The sequence below is a fragment of the Excalfactoria chinensis genome, chromosome 16, assembly GCF_039878825.1.
Source record: "Excalfactoria chinensis isolate bCotChi1 chromosome 16, bCotChi1.hap2, whole genome shotgun sequence".
In the NCBI taxonomy this organism is placed as follows: domain Eukaryota; kingdom Metazoa; phylum Chordata; class Aves; order Galliformes; family Phasianidae; genus Excalfactoria; species Excalfactoria chinensis.
Window position 1 is genome coordinate 6,556,432 of NC_092840.1, and position 22,805 is coordinate 6,579,236.

The following is a 22,805-nucleotide window of genomic DNA, read 5'->3' on the forward strand; positions in this document are numbered from 1 at the left end:
AGAGCCCTTCACCAATACCAATTTTGTTTTGCTAAAAAATAAACCAAAACCAAAAATTACAACCAAATACAGATGAGGTTGTCAACAGCTGCTACCTTGTCCTTTACTATGGGTACACTACTGACCCGGAATTCTTTGTGAAGCCAGATTGTATGCATGGAAACACAGAAGTTCAATTAGTACTCTGACCTGTTTGCTTTATTTTTTGAAGATACTTTCAGTGTCAGCCAAAATACGGTTTGTTTGCTCCGGTCCACAAAGTTACAAAGATTGGATTCCCATCGACTACACCAGCAAAAGCGAAGACAACTGTGCGAAAAGTGGTTGCGACTCCTGCAGCCCTGAAACGCAGCCCAAGTGCATCTTCCCTGAGCTCTCTCAGTTCTGTGGCATCTTCAGTAAGCAGCAAGCCAAGCCGTACAGGACTAGTAAGCTTCTTTTTCTATTGCATGCTTTACATTCCCAAGCAGGAATCCACGTGGCACTTGGCCTGTGGTCTTGCATAAATTGAGGATAGAACAGATCTTGGGAGGGTACAGTATGCATTTAATTGTGCTCTCTTTTTCATTCAAAGCATGCATGAAGGAAGAAAATCTTAGCTAGCCCTGAAGAGTAGCTGAGTATTTGAATATTTAAGCTTACACAGTTAATTTGGGCTAACTATTACAGTAAGAAAGGGGCTTGTGATGCCAACAAAGCGTCGGTTTCTATGACTGAAATCTGCATTTAGCAATTCGTTTTTCCCAGCACTGCCTCTGTCATATGGGGTTTGTGTTTGAGGATCTGATACTCACTAAAGCTCCCATAGCATAACTTGTTTCATTAAGCAGCAATCTTCAAATTTTCACAATGCAAAAGGCCTTGTTTTGCTGTTAAAGAGATGAGTCAGCTGAGAAGTACGGAAGTAGCAATTATCAAGTGTTCGCTGACGAGAAGCCTCTTTCTTTTTGATTTGGTTTTTAATCCCTTGCATTCATCGAGACTAGATGTTGCAAAGCTCAGTGGCTTGGGTGAATTCTAACACACTAATTCCACCTAATACACTTACTATGGGTTCTTTTAAAGTTACTATTACATAAATGTCCTAATCCTGGGCTACAGCAGTAAAATGGAAATGTTCTGAGAAAGCTGAATTTAAGCCTCTCTTTCAAGGCAATTAAAAGCATAGGAATAATTGTGTGTTTTTTGTTTGTGTTTTTTTTTTTTTTCTGCAGTCACCCTAGATTTTTCTTTCTTTTTTTTTCCTTTTTCCTCTAAATCAATGTGCACAAATACATCTGACTGGATGGAGGTCGCTGACTCCCAGTGGTCTGTAACTGGTTAGCTGGCATACTGCTCCACTGACCAGCAGGTGCAGGACAGAGGTGATGTACCACAGTCCTAAAGAACTGAAGCAGATTATGAGTGAACAGAGGTCAGCAGTTGGTCAGGGCAGTGGGGTTAATTCCTCATCACAGCAAGCATAGGGATTTTTATTTGGCACAAATGGAGGGACTTTATTACTTAATCCAGCCTGGAAATTGTACTCCTAGCTACAGACTGCCCCCTAGTTTGAACCTGTTGCACTCAGTGCTACCTCAGGCTGCAGAAATGGCTGCTCATTGTAGTTTGTGGGCTGACAGTGAAGCCTTAGCATGGGCCTTCACATTTTATTTCAGTATGCTGATTGTGTCAGCAACAAGAGGATAATTACACTATGTGAATGTCTTCAGTATACTTATTTTATGCTGTGTTGTGCTCTTGGACTCTTGAGTGTTTGGGGCCATCCATGTTCATCTTAGCTATAGTTCTACAGATTGATTCATTTACGTCTTAACACTTAATCCTTCAGTTTTGTTTTGTTTTGTTTTTCCAGAAGAACCTTAATTACAAGGATAGAAATGAATGTTTTAATCAGATACCAGGGTACTTCAGGAGGTATTAGCTGTGAAGCTTGCTCTTTAAGTCAAGGTAAACGCCTTTGACCCTGAATGCCTTGTTGCCATAGCAGAGGCACAAAATGCTGGTTGGGTTTCCAAAAGCTTTTAATAGAGCATTTGGAAATGTTATACTGTTGCTGGTGACCCAAGATAATGACTTGGTAACGAGAAGGGCAATGTTATTTACTTGCTGTAAAGACGCCTTTCTTTATTTTTAATGCAAAAAAACATCATAGAAAGCTAATGGACTTGTCTTTGTGAGTCTGATAAATCTGCCTCAGTTCAACCCTTCTGTCTCCTATGTGCTGCCTGCCGATTGCTACAAAAGAAACCTAATAGATAGGTATGGCTATTGTTAAATTCTCAAACTAAGTAATTTAATGTAAAGAAGGAAAAAAAACCCACAAAAACAAACAAACAAGCAAAAAAACTTTAGTTTTTTTTACCTAAAGGAGAAATGACAATAGGTTACAGGAAACGGTTGTTTCTCTAACCTAATGTTTGTAGAGTCTTGGAGATATCCCTGATTTTCACTTGATAAAGAATGGTTTTTAATGTGCTTGCTTTGTAAAGTTGACAGAAACATCTTCCCGGTATGCAAGAAAGATTTCTGGTACCACAGCCCTGCAGGAGGCACTGAAAGAGAAGCAGCAACATATTGAACAGCTCCTGGCAGAAAGGGACCTGGAGAGGGCAGAAGTTGCAAAAGCAACCAGTCACGTGGGGGAAATAGAGCAGGAATTAGCACTTGTTCGAGATGGACACGACCGGGTAAGAGCAATGCAGCTGTCCTTAAAACAGAGACTGTAAAACAATTGACTTAATTCCCCAAATCACATTTTCTAATTGAAAAGATCCAGTGTTCCCAAATCAATGAGATCTTTTGTGTGGGAGCTTTGGCCAATCTGTACCACTTAACAAATGTTGGTTAAACCTTTCTACACATCTCAGTGAGCGATGATTCCTTTAGTTATGTGCATATTTTGAGTATCACATTCCTGTCTCTTCGTTCATCACTTTACCGCTTTGTGATTAGAGGTAACTTGAAAAAAGAAATGATGTGCTATTTGTCTTAGATTTTGTTCTTGTTCCTGGTGATTAGCATGTACTGGAGATGGAAGCAAAAATGGACCAGCTGCGAGCTATGGTGGAGGCTGCTGACAGGGAGAAAGTGGAGCTTCTCAATCAGCTCGAGGAAGAGAAAAGGTAACCCAAGATGGTCTTCATTGCTGTAACTGTTTTAAAAAAGCAAACTTTGCATTAAAAGTAAATGCTTTGATGACTTGCAAACATGAAACAAATCTTAAATAATGCAAATATGAGCAGTTATAGTATAAAACAGCATTTCTGCTCATTGAAGTTAATACTAAAAATAAATTCTTACATTTGAGAAGGGAAGAAACCCAAAGAAAATTATACTGTGATGAATTACAGCTGATAGAGGGGATTTCTTTTGTGACTGATTATCCACTCAGCCTTGGTAGTTGGCATTGCTTGTGTATCAAGCTGAGTGGACTTGTTTAGAGGCTGTAACTATTGCTGAAAGATGGATTTCATGGAACTCATTCCTTCTAGAATGGCTTTCAGTTGCGATGGATTTTATTCCTACATTTAGGAAGGTACGAATGGATCTTACCTCATCTTTCTGAAGCACTTCTACTTCAAAGTGAAAAGTTCCATAATCCCGTTTCCTGCCTGTGCTGGATTAGGAATTAACAGTTTAGCACTCTTGTGAATAATTGATAACTTTCCATGTGCTTCTACACTGTGTCTGTCACTTACAGGAAATCATGAAAGCCCTCAATTTTAGGGCTTTTCTAATTGATGTTCTTAACAATTCAAGGAGAAGAATTGAGATTATCAGATAGATACAAAACTACTTGAGGAAATAATCTGGTACATTGCTTTGATGCATTCGGAGTGCTTTTGAAAACCAACAAGTCAATTCAAAAACAAACCCATTGTGAACTTACTCTGTAGACTGGTGTTCCCCCCTGCAATGTCAGCCTCTCCGAAAGGCCTCCCTAAAACTAGGAAGCGCAGAGGAGAACAGGCAGTGTTAAACCTGGGCAGTTCCTTTACAGTTTCATGCATCCTTTTTATTGGACCAGCTTGCTCTGAATTTTCAAAATAGTAGAGTTGGGTATGGAATTACTTTTATGATCACTACAAAATAATGCAGTGTGAGTTTTTTTGTTGTTATATTTTATGGATTTTTTTCTTAATATTTAATTTTAATAATAATTTTTAAAAGCTTTGCAGCACCTCCATTAGCTTGGCTGTGAGCCTCTTCTCACTGGATACCAGACTGGTGGGGGGGGTCCGTTTTGTTGCAGTCCTCCATGGCCTTGAGCTCACCTTCAGTGTGTTGCTAAGCAGCATAACAGTGCTGCTGTGTATGCCTGCGACCCATTAGCTGAAGTGACGTTTTACAGCCAGGAAAGCATTTCATGGCTTCAGCAGTGTAATATTTCTCCTTCCTCCTAGTCACTCTAGTTATGTTTACTTTGAAAGCTCTGTAATGTGTATTCAGGTCAGTCTCAGCGGTAACGTGTAGTCAAATATCTTTAATCCTCTGTTTCCCATAGCACAGGGGTGATACCCGCCTTCCATGAATACGCTGAGTTCTAACTGTCCTTTTATTTTAGTCTTCTGTCCTTTGTATCACACTTCAATGCAGTGATTTCTAGATGTGTCAGCTGGGCTCCATGCACCAGCAGTGTGCATAGTTCAAAGGGAAGAAGGCATCTTTATCGATTCCTTTGCCATATCTTACTGTGTTCAAAGGATAGTGTTGATGTGGAAAGAAATAGTGTTGATGTGGAGGTTTTCTTTCTAACTCATCAGAAACTGCAATAAAATACTTTTTTCATAGAACTATATGGATGTTGCTTCTTTAAAGTTGTGCTTTAGTGACAATTGTTTTCCTCCTCTCCAGTGTTCTTTGTAAAATAATTCTGCTGTTGTAATGTTTCTGATGCTTTGCTGTCTGTTTTCCACGGAAAATTGAGCTGGAATGCATTTTCCTTCAAAGTTATCTGAATTTTAATCAACTGTCCCCACAGGAAGGTTGAAGATCTTCAGTTCCGAGTGGAGGAAGAATCCATTACCAAAGGAGACCTAGAGGTAAAATATCTCCAGCTTTGTAAACAGGATGTGTAGTAAGACAGAGAAGTGCAATCAGTTCCTCTTAATTATACCGTTCTTCAGAAGACAAAGGCAGGAATGATTAATTGATGCAGTGCTGGTCCAAGTGTATGCAAAGCACATGGACATGCTTTCCATTTCTGCACTCCTTGATTAAGCTGACAGTCCAGAAACTGCACAATCATGCCCATAATTCAGTTACCCACTTAAGCAAGGGTTTTAATATGGACTTGTCATATTTATTTAGAATAATTCACAGAAAAATCTATTTTTAAAATATTTTTATTATCAAATATTATACCTTACTGATGTTTCTTCGATTGCTTAAAAGTAAGCACCAAGAAAATATAATCTTAAAATTATGAACCTGACAATTAAGTATTTATATGTTTGAAAATGAGTACTGAAGACAGGGTGGCCCATTTGACTTGGCCTAAGTTTTTTGAATAGTTCTTGTGCCTTGTCCTTAGGGAAGATTTATTAAAAGCAGAATATTCTCTCTAGAGATGCACTGTGTACAGTCAGAACAGCCGTTTAGGTGCCACTTAGGTAATTATGCAATCAGATTAGGAAACATCTGATGAAGCTTTGCTCTCAACTACTTGAACACTGCCAATTTTCACCCCAAATGGCAAATTAAAAAGCAAGATATTTTAGTTCTCCTCTACTGTTGTTTAAATCTGAAAAATACTGTGCTCATGCGCAGCATAGATAACCAAATTAATTGACTTGTGTTCCTATGAACTGTTGATGATTAAAGTGCTAGCCTTATGGAAACGACCCATTTCATATAACATTTCTTTTATTTTAGTCTTCCATTCATTTTAAGATACTTATCTAAACTCTTCATAGAATGCTCCTCTTATTGTTTAGTCCATGGAAACTTTCAGTTCTTTATTTTTTGCTAGTCATGGCAAACCGTTGTAAGGACTGGTTTGTCGAGATGCATAACTTCACAAATTTAAGCTGCATTCGAGACAATGAAATGTATCCTGTTGTTTATGTTGGAATGATAGTGCTGAGTCTGCAGGTGAAATATCTTTTGTTCATTTGTGTTTTAATTTTACTAATAGCGAAAGAGGCAGATTTCGGAAGATCCAGAAAATGTAAGAAGGCACTTAAATGTGCAGAGACATCCCATGTTAACAGATTGTGTGCAGAAAATGCTTATACTTATTCACTAACTGCATAATCTGTTATTGAAACATTGACTCTAGTACTTGTGTGCATGTTGCTTTCAGAGCAATTACAACATTTATCAAAAAGAATGTGTGTAATGACTAAACGTTGTAATCCCCATTAACTGGAGGGAGGGCAAATGAAGGCAGAGTTCTCTGGGGACAAACCCTTTGCAACTGATTGGAGAGTATGGGAGCTTGTAGAAAAAGGCTGCTTGGGATCTTGAGATGCCTTTCATTTCAATGTAGGATTTTTGCTGCTTCACAAAATCCTGCTTGTTTTCCTACAAGCTCCTACTGCTGTTCAGCAGTAAGCAATGATCCAGTTCATTTTTCCGTAGATGAAAAAATAGAATGTTCCCCACTGCCCCTTATTTGTTTCTTTTTTCTATTTTTTTGACATAAAATGCTCAGGGGAGCAATGACTAAAAACATCTGAAAAATCAGTGTGCAAAGCTGTCTATTTTAATGTATCTTCATGTACCTTCCCTGTGAATTATGCAAGAAAAATGTATGTGACTAGATAACAGGAATTACTTTACAAGACATTAAAGCAGCCCTCTTCCTTCCGTAGCTCAGAATAGTGGAATTTAAATGCCTTCTCTGATTGGATTTAGGAAGAACTATCACAGGCTGCCTCCTTTGCTGCATCCCCAGCCAAGATAGGAAGTTCTCAAGACTAAAACTGGTTTCCTGCTGTGCATTCTTAGGTGTTCCTTTTGCGAAGCTACTTCAGCGATCCGGGTCTCCTCTATTCTTCCAATCAGGCTCACGGTGTGTGAGAAGTAAATCTGCATGTGCCCTTCCTTATTCTCATTATGTGCACTCCTTGTTTAATCCTATCTTTATTCCTGATTTCCCTATTCTAATTTTTTCCATAAAAATGGACATCTTCACTCTCTGAAGGAGAGAGATGGCTGACCACTTTGTTTCCAGGCTAATGCTTCATAATCTCAGTCATGTTCTGTGATTGTTACCCCAGCACGAAGGGTCTGAAGGTCTTCTTGCCCCTGTCCTAGAATAGATTATCAGCATTTATGGCTTCAGCACATTTTCACTATTTGACTTGTTGATGGAGAACGTAACCGAAGGTTTGTTTTGCTGTGGAAATAGCTAGAATATGCAAGTGCTGGAAATAGCTGATGGCTGCTTTCTGACATTTGGTTTGAGTAGAATTCTTCAGGGTTCAAGCCAAAGTAAAGCTTGTCCCATTTCCCTCTTAATATAACTGTGAAACTTTGGAGAAGGGGAAAATGCTTCATTTATTGCTTCTTTTTTTTCTGTTTGAGGTTTACAATCACATCCTCCTTTTTGCAGTGCTCTGCTCATCAGTTTACTGTGCAGTCACAGAGGACCATAATTTTTCAGGTGTTGTTCTTTAGATGATCAGTACTTTGATTAAAAATTTTGCAGTGGTTTTTGCCTCAGGGAAACTGGAGTCAGTCCCTTGGAAATCTCTTTTGTTGAAAGAATAATCCTCCATCTACTAAACGGATAGAAAGTGTCCAGCAAAGATCTCTGGAGTAGTTCTGTTTTGCTGAGTTTTTCTTTGACTTTATTTTCATCTTGGTAGTGTTTTAATTTCTTCTTTGAGATAGGATTTAAAAAGCTGGTAATCCATGGTGGGCTATCTGATCTCTGCAGTTCTAACGTGATATCTGTAAAATGAACCATGGAAGTATTCTGTTTTTTACGTAGCATAGAAAATCTTCAGATAGTGTATCTCGCTGAAGTGATGAAAGGAGAATTCTGCAGCTGTCAGGTTTGAGGCTTGTTTTCTGACGAATCCCTTTTGGGAATTAGAGCAGGAAAGACCTGAATAATCAATTTTTAAAAATAGCTTAATTTTCAGACTTAGAAGTGAGTAATACCAGTCAGTCTCAGAGACGGAACCGATTTACAGCCTTTCCAGAAAGTACTGCTATGTACCTTACAATGTTCCTGTTTCCAAAGCCATTGGGAGGCAAAACTGATAAGCCACGTCCTCATGGTTTGTTCTTTCATCTATGTTGAATCTCTTCCACTGATGGAGACATTTATCTGCTATGGAATATTGAACAAATCTAAGAAGTTTAATATCTACGGACTTTAGTATTTCAGACCTTGTAACTAACTTCACTGTAAATAACACAGTTCTGTAGGGATTTTTAAATATCATATTGCAAAGGTGAGAGAAGCAGCAGTGTCCTGCCAGCTGTGCACACACTGCTGCAGGTTTGGCAGCAGTGTGGCTTTGGAGTTATGCACACTCTTCCTTTGGGTTTCTTTCAATCCACTGTTAGGTTATCTCACTGCATCTCACTGCAGGACCTCTCCTCTCATAACAGCACTTCATAAGGCGTGGGGGTTACTGTCTGATTTTGTTCTGTTGTAAAGTCACTGCTGCAGCTAAACTGTGCTGGAGAACTTTCATCGAGGCTGATGGATGCAATTTCTTGGGCTCCAAAACATGTCTTAGCATACTCACACGGAACTTCATTCATTTCTGGAGATCCAGCATGCTCTTGATGTGGGCAGGCTCTGAGAAACTGCCCTTTTGTTTTTTGAAAAGACACACGAGACAGTGCACTTCCACAGTCCTTTTGACTTGGATTGTTTCACACTTGCAAACACATCAGCTCTCAGCATTTCAGAAGTGGCGCGGCACTGAGGTTCTTAACTCTATTACTTCTTTCTTTCCTCACATCAGTAAGGAGGGCAGCTTCCAGCTGACAGCTGGACTTCACCACCTCTCAAATTTCCAGTTTTCATGCAAACTTCTTGGAGTTTCTTGGAGCCCAAGTGTTGAGTTTTCTGTGTGTTTGCCACAAAAATTCTACCCCTTTGTAAAAAAAAAAAGGCAGGAGGTGACAGCTTAGTTTCGTGTATTCCTGCTTCCCTTTCGGTGCTGAAAAGAACAACAAAGTTGGATTTTTCTGTTGTTTTATTGTTTGGTTCCACATCTTGTTCCATGTATGCAGACAATTGCAGAGCAATCAGGCTATTTCTCCGTGTCTCCTGGTTTTGGAGAATCTTACTGACTGCTTGCTTACTTTCTGGAGGAGGAGAAGGATAAATTAGGAGGGTTCTGCAGTTACTGTTCTGCTCTTTCTGTTCAGATAATTCATACTCTAGTGACAGTTGAACCTTAATATTCCCAGATCTTGACCAAAAGCACTTTTATAACTGAGACTTGAGATGCAGCTTATTAATATCACATTTAAAGAAATAATAATAAAGTTTGATTTGTCAAGTGAGCTTCAGTGGTGAATTTTCATCATGTGAGAAATACAACCAATGCGTTAAAGAAAAAAGTCAGTGAAATGACCAGGAAAGGGACGTATCGTCCTCCTAGAACAGGTGTAGGCGTATATTTATAATTTATGTACCTTTTCATAACTACTCTAATTTGTGCTGAAAACTTCATGTACTGATAAATAACTTCTACTTGGCTGCATGAAACTTTTGTCCATTTTTCTTTGTGATTTTTTTTTATTGTTTTTTTACACATCCATCCATTTACACTTTCAGCCCATCTTCCTCATCCATAGTATTTCCCCGTTCATTTTATCCACTGCATCTTCTCTGCTCATCATTGATAGAAGATTCTGACAGCACGGCCTGCATGTGGCTCCCTCCTTGTGTGCTGGCATGTGATGGTGGCACCGTTGTGTTCTCTTCCTTTCCCTTTTTACTAACAGACGCAGACCAAACTGGAGCATGCCCGCATTAAGGAGCTTGAACAGAGCCTGCTCTTTGAAAAGACCAAAGCTGACAAACTCCAGAGGGAGTTAGAAGACACTAGGGTAATGGTTTTCACTATTTAAATAACAAGACTGATTTGTGTTGTGGAAGATTTCTGGTGACGCAGCCTGCCCAGGTGTAACACATGCTGAAAGAGATCTTGCTTCTGCCACGAACCTCGTGTAGGTTCCACACTCCTAAAAATGAGCATTGCTTTTGAGTGTCGGTGCTGTGTATGTGTATAGCTGTATATGTGTGCTCGTTTCTTCAGGAGAATTCAGGTAAGATGATGTCAAAGTGCAAAAGTAATATTGAATCCATGTCAAAAGTAGCAAGTGTTCAGCACATGTTGATTCCTGGGATTTTCAGCATGTTTCCGAGAGAACAGAGACTTTTCTTGCTAGGAAGATGCAAACTGTGTTCAGTTGTATTTGGAGCAAGGCTCAGAGGACTGATGTAGTTGACTTCAGTGGTTCAACACGTGTCTGTTAGCAAGGCCTATTGTGCTGTAACATTTTATTATGTATCTGTGCTTATCTAAAAGTAAAGGTCCAAGAAGAATGAAAAGGTGTGCTGCTTAGATTTATATCTGTCTGTCCTTGCACCTGGAAAGACACGATGAGTTTTGATGTATTTCTTTTTTTGTTGTTTGCTTCTTTTTCAATTTAATATTTGATGAATAATTCTTAAAATCTCAAATCCAGGAAATCTGAAGTGTCTACAATTCCAACTAATGCTCTGATCAAAATCAGCTCTGTGTCATTGTGAAGAGTGCAGTTCTACACTTGATCTTAGCCATAAGGCCGAGAAGCGATCTGCTCTGTTATCTCAGGGTTTCCTGGATCAAAGGAACCAACCAAACCTCCCCTGTACCTTGTGATCAGTTGCTGTGGTTCTGGATAGCTCCAAAGCAGCGAACCTCAGCAATCTTGGTCATACCTAATGGTACACTGCTGCTGTTGATAGGTGCCCTTAGTCCTAAATTCTTTACTGATAAGTATATATCCAGTAAGATGCTGCTGTTGATTGTTTCTGGAATGTGGCATCTTTATAATGAGTAACAGATACTGTAACAGATACCTAACAGTGCACCACTCAGGCTCTATTATTACGTGTATTTATTACAGAAAGCCTGTAAGTCTGCTTCTAGAGATGAGGAATCGGATGCATTTTCAGTTTAGAGTGATGCAATGGAAATAAACCACGAGTGCCAGTTCTTTTATACCTTGCAGTGTGAATCTTTCACAGTCACTTGATGTAATGAAGCAATGAATTTAATTCTGCCTTTTTCTCAGTCTGATGAGTTTCCTGCAGTACCAGGTGTGAACTTCCTCTAAAATAACACATCTTTTCTTTGTGTTAGAAGTCAAAAAGCAAATATTGTTATCTTGCTCTGAAAAAAACCAAGAAGTCACAAATGTCATAAAATATAATGTCAACTGGAAAGAAATGCTGCAGTTCTCTACAGCAAATCATTTTTTCTGGAAGATCATATATATCTATCTATATGTTTTTACCTATTCCCCTTTTATAAGCTGTTTCATCAGTAGAGAGGATGAAAAAGTCATGTATATTTTTCTTCTATTCTGCCCACAGCAGAACAGGCTGCTGAGTGCTTGACAGTTGTTGTATCGTGTACAAAATTCATTTATTTGTCTTCATCAATATCTGCACATTTTTAATTATCTCATTGCTTTTTACAGTGGTTTATCCACTGCTCACTTCAGATAATACTTCCTACACATCTTTGTCCCTTCCAACCACTTTCTTTAATTAGGCAGATGAAGAGTATTAACTCTTCTGGATAGACAGAGAAAGAAAGTTGAGTGTGTGTCATAATCTGTATAATTAATTGCCTTCTTAAAGCTTATATTTATTCATGCACACACACTGCTCTTCTTGAAGTTAAAGTAGGGATGTCCAAGAACGTCATCTACAATAACTACTGTTCAGGAGCAAGCAGACAGTAGCATCTTTTTCAGGCTGTGGGGATAATAAGAAAGCTGAAGCAACAATTTCCTAATTAGAAATCACTGTTGTGGTTTTGTGTGATTTTCCTACCAGGAATTTCTTCAATATTTGTTGAAAAGCTTAGATGAAGTGAGGAAGCTTTTCAAGAGAACAGTGGAGTCGGTATGGAAGGAGTTTCAAAGGATCCATCAGCTAAATAGGCAGTTGTTTGTTTTTCTGACAGTCTCATAGTTGACTTACAATGAATTTGGAAGCGGTTATTTCAGCAGTTTGAGAACTGCAGGTTCTCCCATCTTTTTACCATCTGCTTTAAAATGGTTCTAAGAATCGTTTTGTTAAATGTCAATAATGTACGTAAGCAACTTTGCAAGCTTCTCTTTAGCAAGTTGTTATTTGCTGATAACTTCAGAAAAGTGAGTTCAAATAAACTCCACCTTTAGGGAGAACATAACATGCATGTAATACAAAGATGTGGGCATCTATACGTTTTCTTTCTTTAAGTGACAAGTTATACATAAGTGAATTAACAGTTGGTCTTGTTTCACTGCCTCCCATATAAAAACAGAATTTCCCTAAGGTTTCTTTAGCATGTCCATAGAAATCGGAGTTAGCAGTGGAGCTCAGAGGTGTTACACTCCAAACCACTGGTGAGAGGACACTAATGATGTTGGTTTGCAACACTTGGTGATTTCTTTTCACTGTGGTCTAAGTGTCTCCGTGTGTTGAACTTATGACTTTTATAATTCTTTCTTCTTTTCTTAAAATGCTGTTAATCATAGGTGGCTACAGTATCAGAAAAATCTCGCATCATGGAACTAGAAAGAGATCTAGCATTGCGGGCGAAGGAAGTAGCTGAGCTTCGAGGGAGATTAGAGTCTAGTAAACACGTTGATGATGTGGATACTTCTCTTTCACTGTTACAAGAAATAAGTTCTTTGCAAGAAAAAATGGCAGCAGCTGGCAAAGAGCATCAGCGTGAGATGAGCTCTCTAAAAGAGAAGTTTGAAAGCAGTGAAGAAGCGCTGCGGAAAGAGATCAAAACACTTTCAGCTTCAAATGAGAGAATGGGAAAAGAAAATGAATCATTGAAAACGAAGCTTGATCATGCCAACAAAGAGAATTCGGATGTAATAGAGCTGTGGAAATCGAAGCTGGAATCTGCAATTGCTTCCCATCAGCAAGCAATGGAAGAACTGAAAGTTTCTTTCAGCAAAGGTGTGGGGGCTCAGACAGCAGAATTTGCAGAGTTAAAAACTCAGATGGAGAAGGTTAAATTAGACTACGAGAATGAAATGTCAAGTTTAAAACTGAAGCAGGAAAATGAAAAATCTCATCACTTAAAGGAGATTGAAGCACTGAAGGCAAAATTGCTGGCGGTCACAGAGGAGAAAGAGCAAACCCTGGAAAACCTGAAGACCAAACTGGAAAGTGTGGAAGATCAGCATCTAGTAGAAATGGAAGACACTTTAAACAAATTGCAGGAAGCTGAGATAAAGGTAAAGGAGCTAGATGTACTGAAAGCCAAGTGCAATGAACAAACCAAACTTATTGGTAGTCTTACACAACAGATCAAAGCTTCTGAAGAAAAGCTTTTGGACCTTGCTGCACTTCAGAAAGCCAATTCTGAAGGTAAATTGGAAATCCAGAAACTTAGCGAGCAGCTTGAGGCAGCTGAGAAACAGATACAGAATTTAGAGACCGAAAAGGTTGATGGAAGTAGCAAGGTTTGTATCAACATCCATCCTTTTGTTTTTACTTTGTTTTCATTTTTACATTTGTACTGCTCTAAACTGCTGTAGCAAACTCATCACAGGAAAAACAAACAAACAAACAAAAAACTTGGTATTTTTGTACCATCTGAGGAGGTTTAGCAAAAGCGTTAACTGGGTCAGATCTCTAAAGGTGTTCTATTGCTTGGTCTGCATCACTCAGCAAAAGGAAAACGTGCCTCTCTGGAAAGCTTTGTGTTATGGAAGGTTGCTTTCCTGGCTTATTTGGGAGAAGAACCCCACGTCGTAACATACAAGTTTTTCACCACTGGTGCTAAAACTGTTGGCATAGTGACGTGGGGCTCAGTGGGGTTTTTTCCTCTGATGATTACACTGGGTTGTAGAGAGATTCTGCGTTCTCAGTTTGTGCTGGTAGTATCTTTACTACCTGCTCTGTCATAAAAGATGATGATGGAAGAGGCAAAGACTGCTTTTAAAACCAAAGCAAAGATCCTGGAGGAGCTTCTCTGTATGCTAAAGGTATGCAGTGCTCTTGTCAGGGACATTCTCATTGTATTTTTGAAGCACAAACTGCAGCTTGATATACCTTACCAAGATGTTTTATTGTTTTGGATAAAACATCTCCTTAAGGCTGTTAGTTTGCTTTTCAGTACTAGAAAGTCGTTCTGCCACCGCAACTAGAAATAAAAGCGTTAAGATTTAATTCCATTCTGGGGCTTTGGGCAAACCCCCTATTGATGCATAACTTGGCAAGCAAGAAGTCCAATTATAAGAGCAGAGGGAAGGTAGCTAGAAGTCGCTCTCCTAAACCCCTCACAGATGGTTGCAAGATACTTGATTTTTGTGGACTCCTGGCACCGTATTTTTAGCTCACGCTGAACTTTTTCACTGTCCTGCATGAAGGACAGAACCTTTTCTAAAATGGCATCCCTGTGTGTATTGGTTTGAACAGCCAACTGAAACATTCAGAGCTCAATTTATCCGCACAAAAAAATAAAGCGGTGGAGAAGCAAAACTGCCAATGTAACGGATGCTGTAACGGTTTGGAAATGTTTCAGTGAGCTCCAGAACGTCTGCCAGCAATTGCTTTAATTCTAAGATAACTACATTTCGATTATTTCAGTTGTGTTCCAAAATCCAGTCAGTTCTGTGATGTAGTCATCAGTGGGAATCAGCTTCACTCAGTTAACACATTACATTTTTTTCTTCTTCTTTTCTTTTCTTTTCTTTTTTTTTTTTTTTTTTAAATTTTCATTTTGTTCATCTTACGATGATCTGAATATTACAGTTGTTTCCTTCAGATTCAACTTTTAATTTCCCTCTTTTTATCATTCATGTTTGTAATTTTATTTTACTCCATTTAACCATCTTTGTTAGGCTAGTAATCTGGCCAAAGAGCTGCAGGGCAAAGAGCAAAAGCTTCTTGACCTTGAGAAAAACTTGAGTGCAGTAAATCAAGTAAAAGATTCTTTGGAGAAGGAACTTCAACTTTTGGTGAGTAATACTCCAACATTTTGGCTTTTTCCTTTGGATTTTACTTGTCATAGAGAGAGCGTAGTGAAATGCTGAGGATCAGTTCTGAGTGAGGAAGGTCTTACAAAGCTATTTTACTTATGAAAAGAAGGCACTGATCCATGACTAACAGGATCCATCTCAAAATGAAAGGAAGATCTCACTTGACTTGCGTTTATCAGCTGTTTTGTCTAAACAGGAATTATCTGTTGACAAATCGCAGGTAAAATATTAAGCCAGATGAAAATCGTCATGCAGCTTAAGTTTAGACTACTAAGGAATGTGTGACCTGTTATATACAATAACTCACTATTGGAACATCTTGCAAATGTTTTTTGAAGACATTTTTCACCTGATTTGTGAGTATTCTGTAGATGGGTGCAGTTCTCCTGAAAAACTACACCGCAGTTAGCAACAAAAGCCATGATCCTTTAGTTTTACCGCCCTTGTCCTAAAATCATTCCATGGCCATAGTATTTGATGTCAGAGTCTCAGTGTCTCCTTCAGTATCCTCCCTTGTTTTCCACTGACTGGCGTCTCTTCCCGCTGGCAGAGCAGGAAAACACTGGTATGAGATTGGTCACAGGACGGCAGGTGTCCGCTGTGCAGCCTTTGAATAATGTGGATGGCTTCTTATGTTGAGAAGCCCAGAACTCGTGTTTCTTACACTGGGCTGTCTGCAGTTCTGTTGCTGTGCAAACTGATGAAGAGCTTATTTTGAAAGCTTAGGGTTTTGCTTGCAGTTGAGGCAAGGCTTGCATTATGTTGCTGAATATATCAGTGCTAAGATGTAAGTCAGAATCTTCAGTTTTCACTCCTATCAGAAATAGATGCGGTTTGTTTTCTACATGTAGAACACCTAATATAAATTCAGTGGCCGAATTACACTATTAACATCAGATCTTACCTCAGGTTTCTGTCCACTTTTTCAGAAAGAAGAATTTACTAGTGCAGCTCATGAAGCAGAAAATGCCCAGCGCTCTATGCAAGGTATGTCTGCTGTGAAATACATGAAAACTAAAAAGCTGTAGAAAACTATATTGCAAAATAAAGTTCTCACGTGCTTTTGAATTTAAACTTGGCAACACAGCTGTCTCAGAAGCTGGGGAAAAGACAGGGTTGTTTGCAGTCTGTCCTCTTGAGAGCAGCATATCTTGCAAGTAGGTGGAACTGTTTGCAGCTAAGTAGTTACTAACTTTGTCTTTAAAATTTTACTTGCTTAGAAACAATAAACAAACTAAAGCAAAAAGAAGAACAGTTTGCACTCGTGTCTTCAGAACTGGATCAACTGAAGTCTAATTTGACTGGTAAGGAAGAAATTAAATGGGATGTTTTGAAATATGCATCAGCTTTGTGCTTTCTTATGCCTCCTGCTCAGCTTCCAGTATCTTACATAGTATGCAGTGCTTTCACAGTTGCATACGCCATCAAAAGGAAGCCTTTTGTGGCATCGCATATAATAACAAAGCAAGATGACCATTGTATTAAGGAAATAGTGCAGTAAGGCAAAAGATTTCCCGGCTGAGTGTATTCCAAATCAGCAGTTAAATACCTGCTTTAACATTGCTACAAAATCATGTGATAATGGTCAGGTACACAACGAAGTCTTGGTGACCAAACAGGAGCATAATTAGTGTTCTCCTTTTTGAGGGTACATTAGGAAAAGATTATTCACCATGAGGGTGGGGAGGCACTGGAACAGGTTGTCCAGCTGTGGGTACCCCATCCCTGGAGATGTTCAAGGCCAGGATGGGTGGGGATGTGGGCAGTGTGATCTGGTGGCTGGCAGTGCTACTCATGGCAGTGGGGTTGGAACCTTGATGGTCTGTAAGGTCCTTTCCAACCCAAACCATTCTGTAATTTCATGACTTTTTTACTGTAACTTCATGGTGCTTGCATTGTTTCTTCCTGCTGTGCTGTTGGTGAGGAGTGCTTGTCTCTGCTATTAATTGCTTCATTTCTATCTGATACATCTAGCATAACTTCTTGTGTCCTGAAGCAAGTGAACCACCTCTGAAACAAAGATCTCTTCACTAGTTGCTTTACCACTGTTTCTGAAGTGTTCTTAACCTTAACCTCAAACCAATTATAATTTTTAATTTCAGAAATCCAGATGGTCTGTAGTATCAGTGTAATTTTGTTTATAGTTCTGTATGGTCTTCTAGCTAATCTGTGCATACCCTTTTTCTTAAGCTTATTAGACTACTAACCTTTGTCTTGTTCAGTGATGGAGACTAAACTGAAGGAGCGGGAAGAGAGAGAACAGCAACTGACTGAAGCTAAAGCCAAACTAGAAAATGATATTGCAGAGATCATGAAGTCATCAGGAGACAGCTCTGCCCAGCTTATGAAAATGAACGATGAGCTGCGGTTAAAAGAAAGGTATTCCTCATTTCACAATATTTTCATGTTAATTCTTTACTCCTGCATTCCCTGCTTCTCATTTTCTCTTTGCAAATAGCTGAGCGTGATAGTCACACTGGGTGTCACATTGATATGACAAGTGGATTTAGTCTATCAGACTTAATTCGTCAAAGTGGTCTCCTCACAGTTATTTGAAGGGAGTCTTGGTGTTTTTTAGTTGCTACAGTTCTATGTGGTGTACACTTATAACAGTCCAGAATAATTGAATGTTCTAAGGGTAAACTGCCTCGTGATTGTGCTTCATAATCATTTGGTTACTCAAAAAGCTTATTTTATTTCAGTACAGAAGAGGCTCTTTATTTTCTTTTTTTGACCAGCAAGAGAAAATGTCGGTTCTTTCAAATAAAAACTGTTCTGTGCACAATTAATTTGTGAAGAAACCCAGGCTTGAGTTGAGTGGCAAAAGTGTTGCTGTGCACACAAGCAAGTGCTCGATCCTGCACGTGTACATTTAATTTAGCAGAACTTTCCAATTATGTTAAATAATAAAATCTCTTTCTGAATGTTTGGATAGAACATGGGACTTTTACCTCAGAGTCTGTCATACTGTCAGCAAAAAGTAATGTTCTTTTGTTTCGTCTTTTTAGGGAATTGGAGCAAATGCAACTTGAGCTTACAAAAGCAAATGAAAGGGCTGCTCAGCTTCAGAAAAACGTTGAGCAGACAGCACAGAAAGCTGAGCAGAGTCAGCAAGAAACTCTCAAGACTCATCAAGAAGAGCTGAAAAAAATGCAGGATCAACTATTGGACATGGTAAGAAGTTTAAAAGTGCTAACTAACTATATGGAGAATGAATAGTTACTACGATGTACCACTGCATCTTTAACTGTGTTCCACCTGTTTTATTTCCTGTTAGAAAAAGCAAATGGAGACCAGTCAAAATCAGTATAAGGATCTTCAGGCAAAGTACGAAAAAGAAACTTCTGAGATGATCTCCAAACATGATGCTGATATCAAAGGGATTAAGCAGAACTTGTTGGATGCAGAAGAGGCACTGAAAACTGCGCAAAAGAAAAATGATGAGTTGGAAACGCAGGCTGAGGAGCTGAAAAAGCAAGCAGAACAGGCTAAAGTATGTATGCTTTGTTACTTGGCAAGTAATTTCAAGTTCAAATCTTTGTAATTCAGTGACTTGTTGATTTGATTTTTTTTCCTGGCTTCACCATTTTATAGTAGTTTATTTGCAGTGTTTGAACTTTCCCACAGTAGGTTACTGTTGATTAGGGAAAAGAAGCACACACAGCCAGCTGGTTGTTGTCTCTAGATTACAGAGGAATCCATGAAGGATGATTCTTTGACATGACCATTTATGTTCATAGATACTTGATTCAGTGCAGTAAGATAGAGCCAAATACTACTCTCAGTGTTACGAATTTTAAATACAGTAGATTGTGAAATACTTCATTTAAAGGTGCTACACGCCTGAAATCTTGCTCTGTAGCATGATCCTGTGTTATGTGCAGCTATTTGGTACAGATCTTGACTTGAATAATTGACATTTTGTCTCCTGTTTCTTTGACATTACTGCTTACTTTCATCCCAGATTAGTTAGTGGTTATAATGTTTCATGCTGCAGCAAATTGTTCAGTGTATTAATTGGCAAATAAGTCAACTTTTAGGTACATCACTTACGTGTTGTTTTGAATTAAGCAGGCTGTGGTAATATTTCTTAGGCAGAATCTTGAGGAGAATTAATTAATATACTTTGGCCATTGAAGGCAGTGTGTTTTAGCTTAGATTCTGATCAGACCCCTCTGTAGCTCTTCTTTCTGAGCAATGTTCATTCAGAGAAGTCATTGAGAGCAGTTTAAAAAAACACGATGAGGTTTTGTATGGAGGAGCCTTCAAACCATGATATTTTTAACATAACCACCAAAATATTTTCTTTTGGATGTTTGGTAGTGAAATATCATTGGTGTGTTGTCTGCAGCTTAGTTTGCAGAGGGGCTCTGTGCCAGAATACATACAGTTTGGTTTGAACTTAAATCACAGTAGCACTGTTTGCCCTTAATCCACATTTCTCATTTGTCTGCTTGACTTCATTTTTTGTTTTCCCTTCTCCCCAACTTTATTTCTTTAGTCCTTAAGCTCTGTGTTAGCATCAGCCAGGAAAGAGGTTGAACTAATGTCAGACGAGATGAGGGATTTAATATCAGAAAAAGAGACTCTGGCACAGGAGAGGAATGCTCTAAAATTAGAGAAGGAGTCGTTGTTGTCACAGCATCTAGAGATGGAGTCAAAGATTCTGTTAGTTCAGCGAGACCGAGAGGAGCTTTGGACAAAAAATGAAGAACTTAATTCAGAAAATACAAAAATTCTCCAGCAGAAAGAAGCAGCTGAGGCCAAAAGTCATCAGGAAAGCACAGAAAAGGTAGCTCTGATTTCTGAGAAAAGCAAATTGCTCTCTGAAATTGAGACAGCGCAGGCAGATCTTCTGAGGGTAACTCAAGAAAATGATGCTCTCCGGTCTTCAGAGTCAGCCTTGCTCCAACAGTTGAAAGAACTTCAGGCCAACAAAGACGCGATGGATGAGGCATGTCAGAAACACATCAAGGAACGGGAAGAACTGGAACGTTATCAGAAGCTTTTGGAAGAGAGCGATGCAGTCATTAAAGGCAAAGATGATGTCATTCAGAAACTGCAAAGTTCTTATGATGACCTGGCTAGAAGTCAAAGAGAGCTACTACAAGAAGTGTCAACTCTGACTGCAGAGAGAGATTCAGCCCAAGAAAAAGACTTGGATCTTAAAAGTACACACATAGCCTTAAAAAATGAAATTGACTGTCTGCTGCAGGCAAATCAGAGTCTGCAGTCAGAGAAGGAGATGCTCCTTAAAAGCAGGGAAGAGCTGTGTATGAGTTTGGCCAATACTGTTAATGAAAACCAGGCATTAAAACTGAGAAAAGACAAGATGCAAGCAGAACTAGAGACTGAACATGAGAAACTTGAAAAGATGACAAAAGACAACATGGAGCTGAAGGCTTCCCTTTCTAGTCTCTCTAATTTTCTCGAGGAAATGAAGTCCTCAAGAGAGACATCTAACTCCGAAGTTCATTTGCTTCAAGAGGCTCTTTTTGCATCGGAACAAAGGCTTCTGGCTGAAAGGGAGAAACTGCTAAATGAAAATAAGGCAGTTACTGAAAAGCTCACTAAGGCCACAGCAGACGCTGTGCTTGCTGAGACAGCCTTCACTGAGAAAATAAAGGAATTGAACTTGGAAAAGGAATCTGCTTTTTCTAAGTCATCGCAATTGGAAAAGCACAGTGAAGCTCTTCTACGAGAGAAGGATGAGTTGGAGAGAAAATACTCTGAGCTTCTTGAGGAGAAGAAGACTCTTGAAAATGCAGTTTCTGATATGAAGATAGAAAAGGAGCTGGACTTCTCAGCCAAGAAAGTTCTGGTCCAAGAGAATAACACACTGAAAGATTCCATTGGAGCCCTTGAGGAAGAACTAAAGAAGAAGAATCTAGAAAACCAAGACCTGATAGCCTGTAAAAGTGACCTTTCAGATCTTCTGAAGGAGGCTCAGGATGCCAGAAGAACATTAGAAAATGAACTGGCTGCTGTATCACACACCGAGCAGGTCCTGTCATCTTCATTCAATACCTGTTCGTCTGATATAGAAGCACTGAACAGAGAGAGGACTGAATTACAAGATAAATGCCAGAAATTAACTGGTGAGGTTGAAAATATGAAAGAAAACTTAACCATAGAAAAGAAAGCTAGAATATCAGATAAGGAATCCTTCTTGTTGGAACGTATGGAGCTACAAAACAACATTAGTTTCTTAGAGAGGGAGATGGAAGCGATGAGAGAGAAAAATAAAGAATTTCTGACTGAGAAAGAACTTCTGGTTCAGGAGAAAGAAAAATCTGAAACTAAACTGGAGGAAGTAATTAAAGAAAATAAGATTCTCTGTGCACAGTCAGAGCGGCTGGCATCTGAAATTCAGCAGGTGAAGAGCGAGTTTACTTTCCTGTCTGTATCAAAAGCAGAGCTTGAGGACGTGCGCAGCTGCGTCTCCATGATGTTAGATGAGCTTCAGCACAAATATGATGTGACGGAGAAGGAGAAAATGGAGTTAGTTCAGGAAAATGAAAGTCTGCATGCTGAGTGGAAGAGTCTGGTCATCATTAATGAGAAGATACTAAAAGAGAAGGAGAAGTTGTCCAAGGACTATTACAGGCTGCATGAGAAAGCAGTGGCACTTCTAGAGCAAACTGATGCAGACTTCTCATGCAGGATGCTGGCCTCTGAGGAAAAACATGAGCTGCTGCTGGAGGAGATGAGCAATCTGACTTTGAAACTAAGAGAAATAGAGACCCTCCAGGCCCAAATATTTATGCAAAAAATTGAGGTATTGAAATACATAAACAATCAAGTATTGTTGTACTAATACTGAGCACTAACTCAATGGTTTCCTCTCTGCACTTCATTGCACAATCAGCACTTCAGCTTAGAATGAAAAGGCTGGAAATTTGTTCTCATGACTTTGGATTTCTTTCAGGTTGTGAGTCTGAAAGACATTTCAATTATACCATTTATTCTTAAATAATTCCTAAATATGGGAGTCAATGTTGTTGCTGAATGTTGCAAGAAAACAACATAAACTGTGAATAAAAGGAAGCTTGTTTCTGAATCTGTTAGGAAAACTGGGCAGTTCCTCTGTCAAAGTGCTTTGCAGCTTAAGAGCTGGAGGAGGGGCTGCAACAGACTCCAAATCTGAGTTAGCCAAAAGTATAAAACAACGTCCTGCTCCTGTAAGTGTCACTGGATTAAAAAACAGTGCAGGAGAACCATTTAAATTTGCAGTGTTGGCAACCAGTGTGTTCTTTTTATTCACAGAAGTGTTTTGTATTCACCACCAACAAATTCAGAGCAGTGTTTTGAGTTTTACTTTGGCTCGAAGCCCATAAAATCATTTTTAATGCAAAATGGAAGTGCGATACCCTACAGGAATGCATTATGCCTGCAGGTGTTAAAATACACTTATCAATTATTTCATTTTATGAGGGCATAATGGCCAACACTAAAACAATGTCACCATTGGCTTCATCTGGTATTTAATTTTTAACTTATTTTTGCATTTTTAGCCTTTTTTATAATTTCACATTTTCTGAAAATGGAGCAATCTGTTGGAAGTGAATATTTACTGAGCTGCCACTCTGAAGTGGTCAGAAACCTGACAGCAATCACAGCGA

The 22,805-nt window shown here is 39.0% G+C and overlaps 2 protein-coding genes across 15 annotated transcripts in view; both read left to right on the forward strand.

Moving 5' to 3' along the window:
- Positions 1-22,805, forward strand: part of CLIP1 (CAP-Gly domain containing linker protein 1) — a 59,249-nt gene that overhangs the window by 21,177 nt on the left and 15,267 nt on the right. For 6 of the 14 annotated variants that reach the window (XR_011905453.1, XM_072351505.1, XM_072351507.1 and 3 more), the window contains exons 5-17: positions 212-428; positions 2,493-2,690; positions 3,022-3,125; positions 4,985-5,045; positions 6,140-6,172; positions 9,925-10,029; positions 12,718-13,662; positions 15,046-15,162; positions 16,113-16,170; positions 16,404-16,487; positions 17,406-17,562; positions 18,192-18,357; positions 18,461-18,676. Coding sequence is in view for 13 of the 14 variants with exons in the window: in XM_072351505.1 (XP_072207606.1) it covers positions 212-428; positions 2,493-2,690; positions 3,022-3,125; positions 4,985-5,045; positions 6,140-6,172; positions 9,925-10,029; positions 12,718-13,662; positions 15,046-15,162; positions 16,113-16,170; positions 16,404-16,487; positions 17,406-17,562; positions 18,192-18,357; positions 18,461-18,676 (2,461 nt within the window). In the remaining variant the exon portion in view is untranslated. The remainder of the gene's footprint in view (positions 1-211; positions 429-2,492; positions 2,691-3,021; positions 3,126-4,984; positions 5,046-6,139; positions 6,173-9,924; positions 10,030-12,717; positions 13,663-15,045; positions 15,163-16,112; positions 16,171-16,403; positions 16,488-17,405; positions 17,563-18,191; positions 18,358-18,460; positions 18,677-22,805) is intronic. The other 8 variants (XM_072351518.1, XM_072351509.1, XM_072351515.1 and 5 more) reach the window with 5 other exon arrangements.
- On the forward strand, positions 19,425-22,042 carry LOC140259755 (uncharacterized). Its single transcript, XM_072351360.1, has 2 exons — positions 19,425-19,502; positions 19,685-22,042. The coding sequence occupies exons 1-2, from the start codon at positions 19,425-19,427 to the stop codon at positions 21,998-22,000; spliced, it is 2,394 nt and encodes a 797-aa protein (XP_072207461.1). The 3' UTR covers positions 22,001-22,042.

Coding starts and splice junctions, on each gene's coding strand:
- LOC140259755 (XM_072351360.1), top strand. CDS start 19,425: ATGAGGTTTTGTATGGAGGAGCCTTCAAACCATGATATTTTTAACATA. Junction 19,503..19,684: donor TATTTTCTTTTGGATGTTTG/GTAGTGAAATAT, acceptor TTATTTCTTTAG/TCCTTAAGCTCTGTGTTAGC.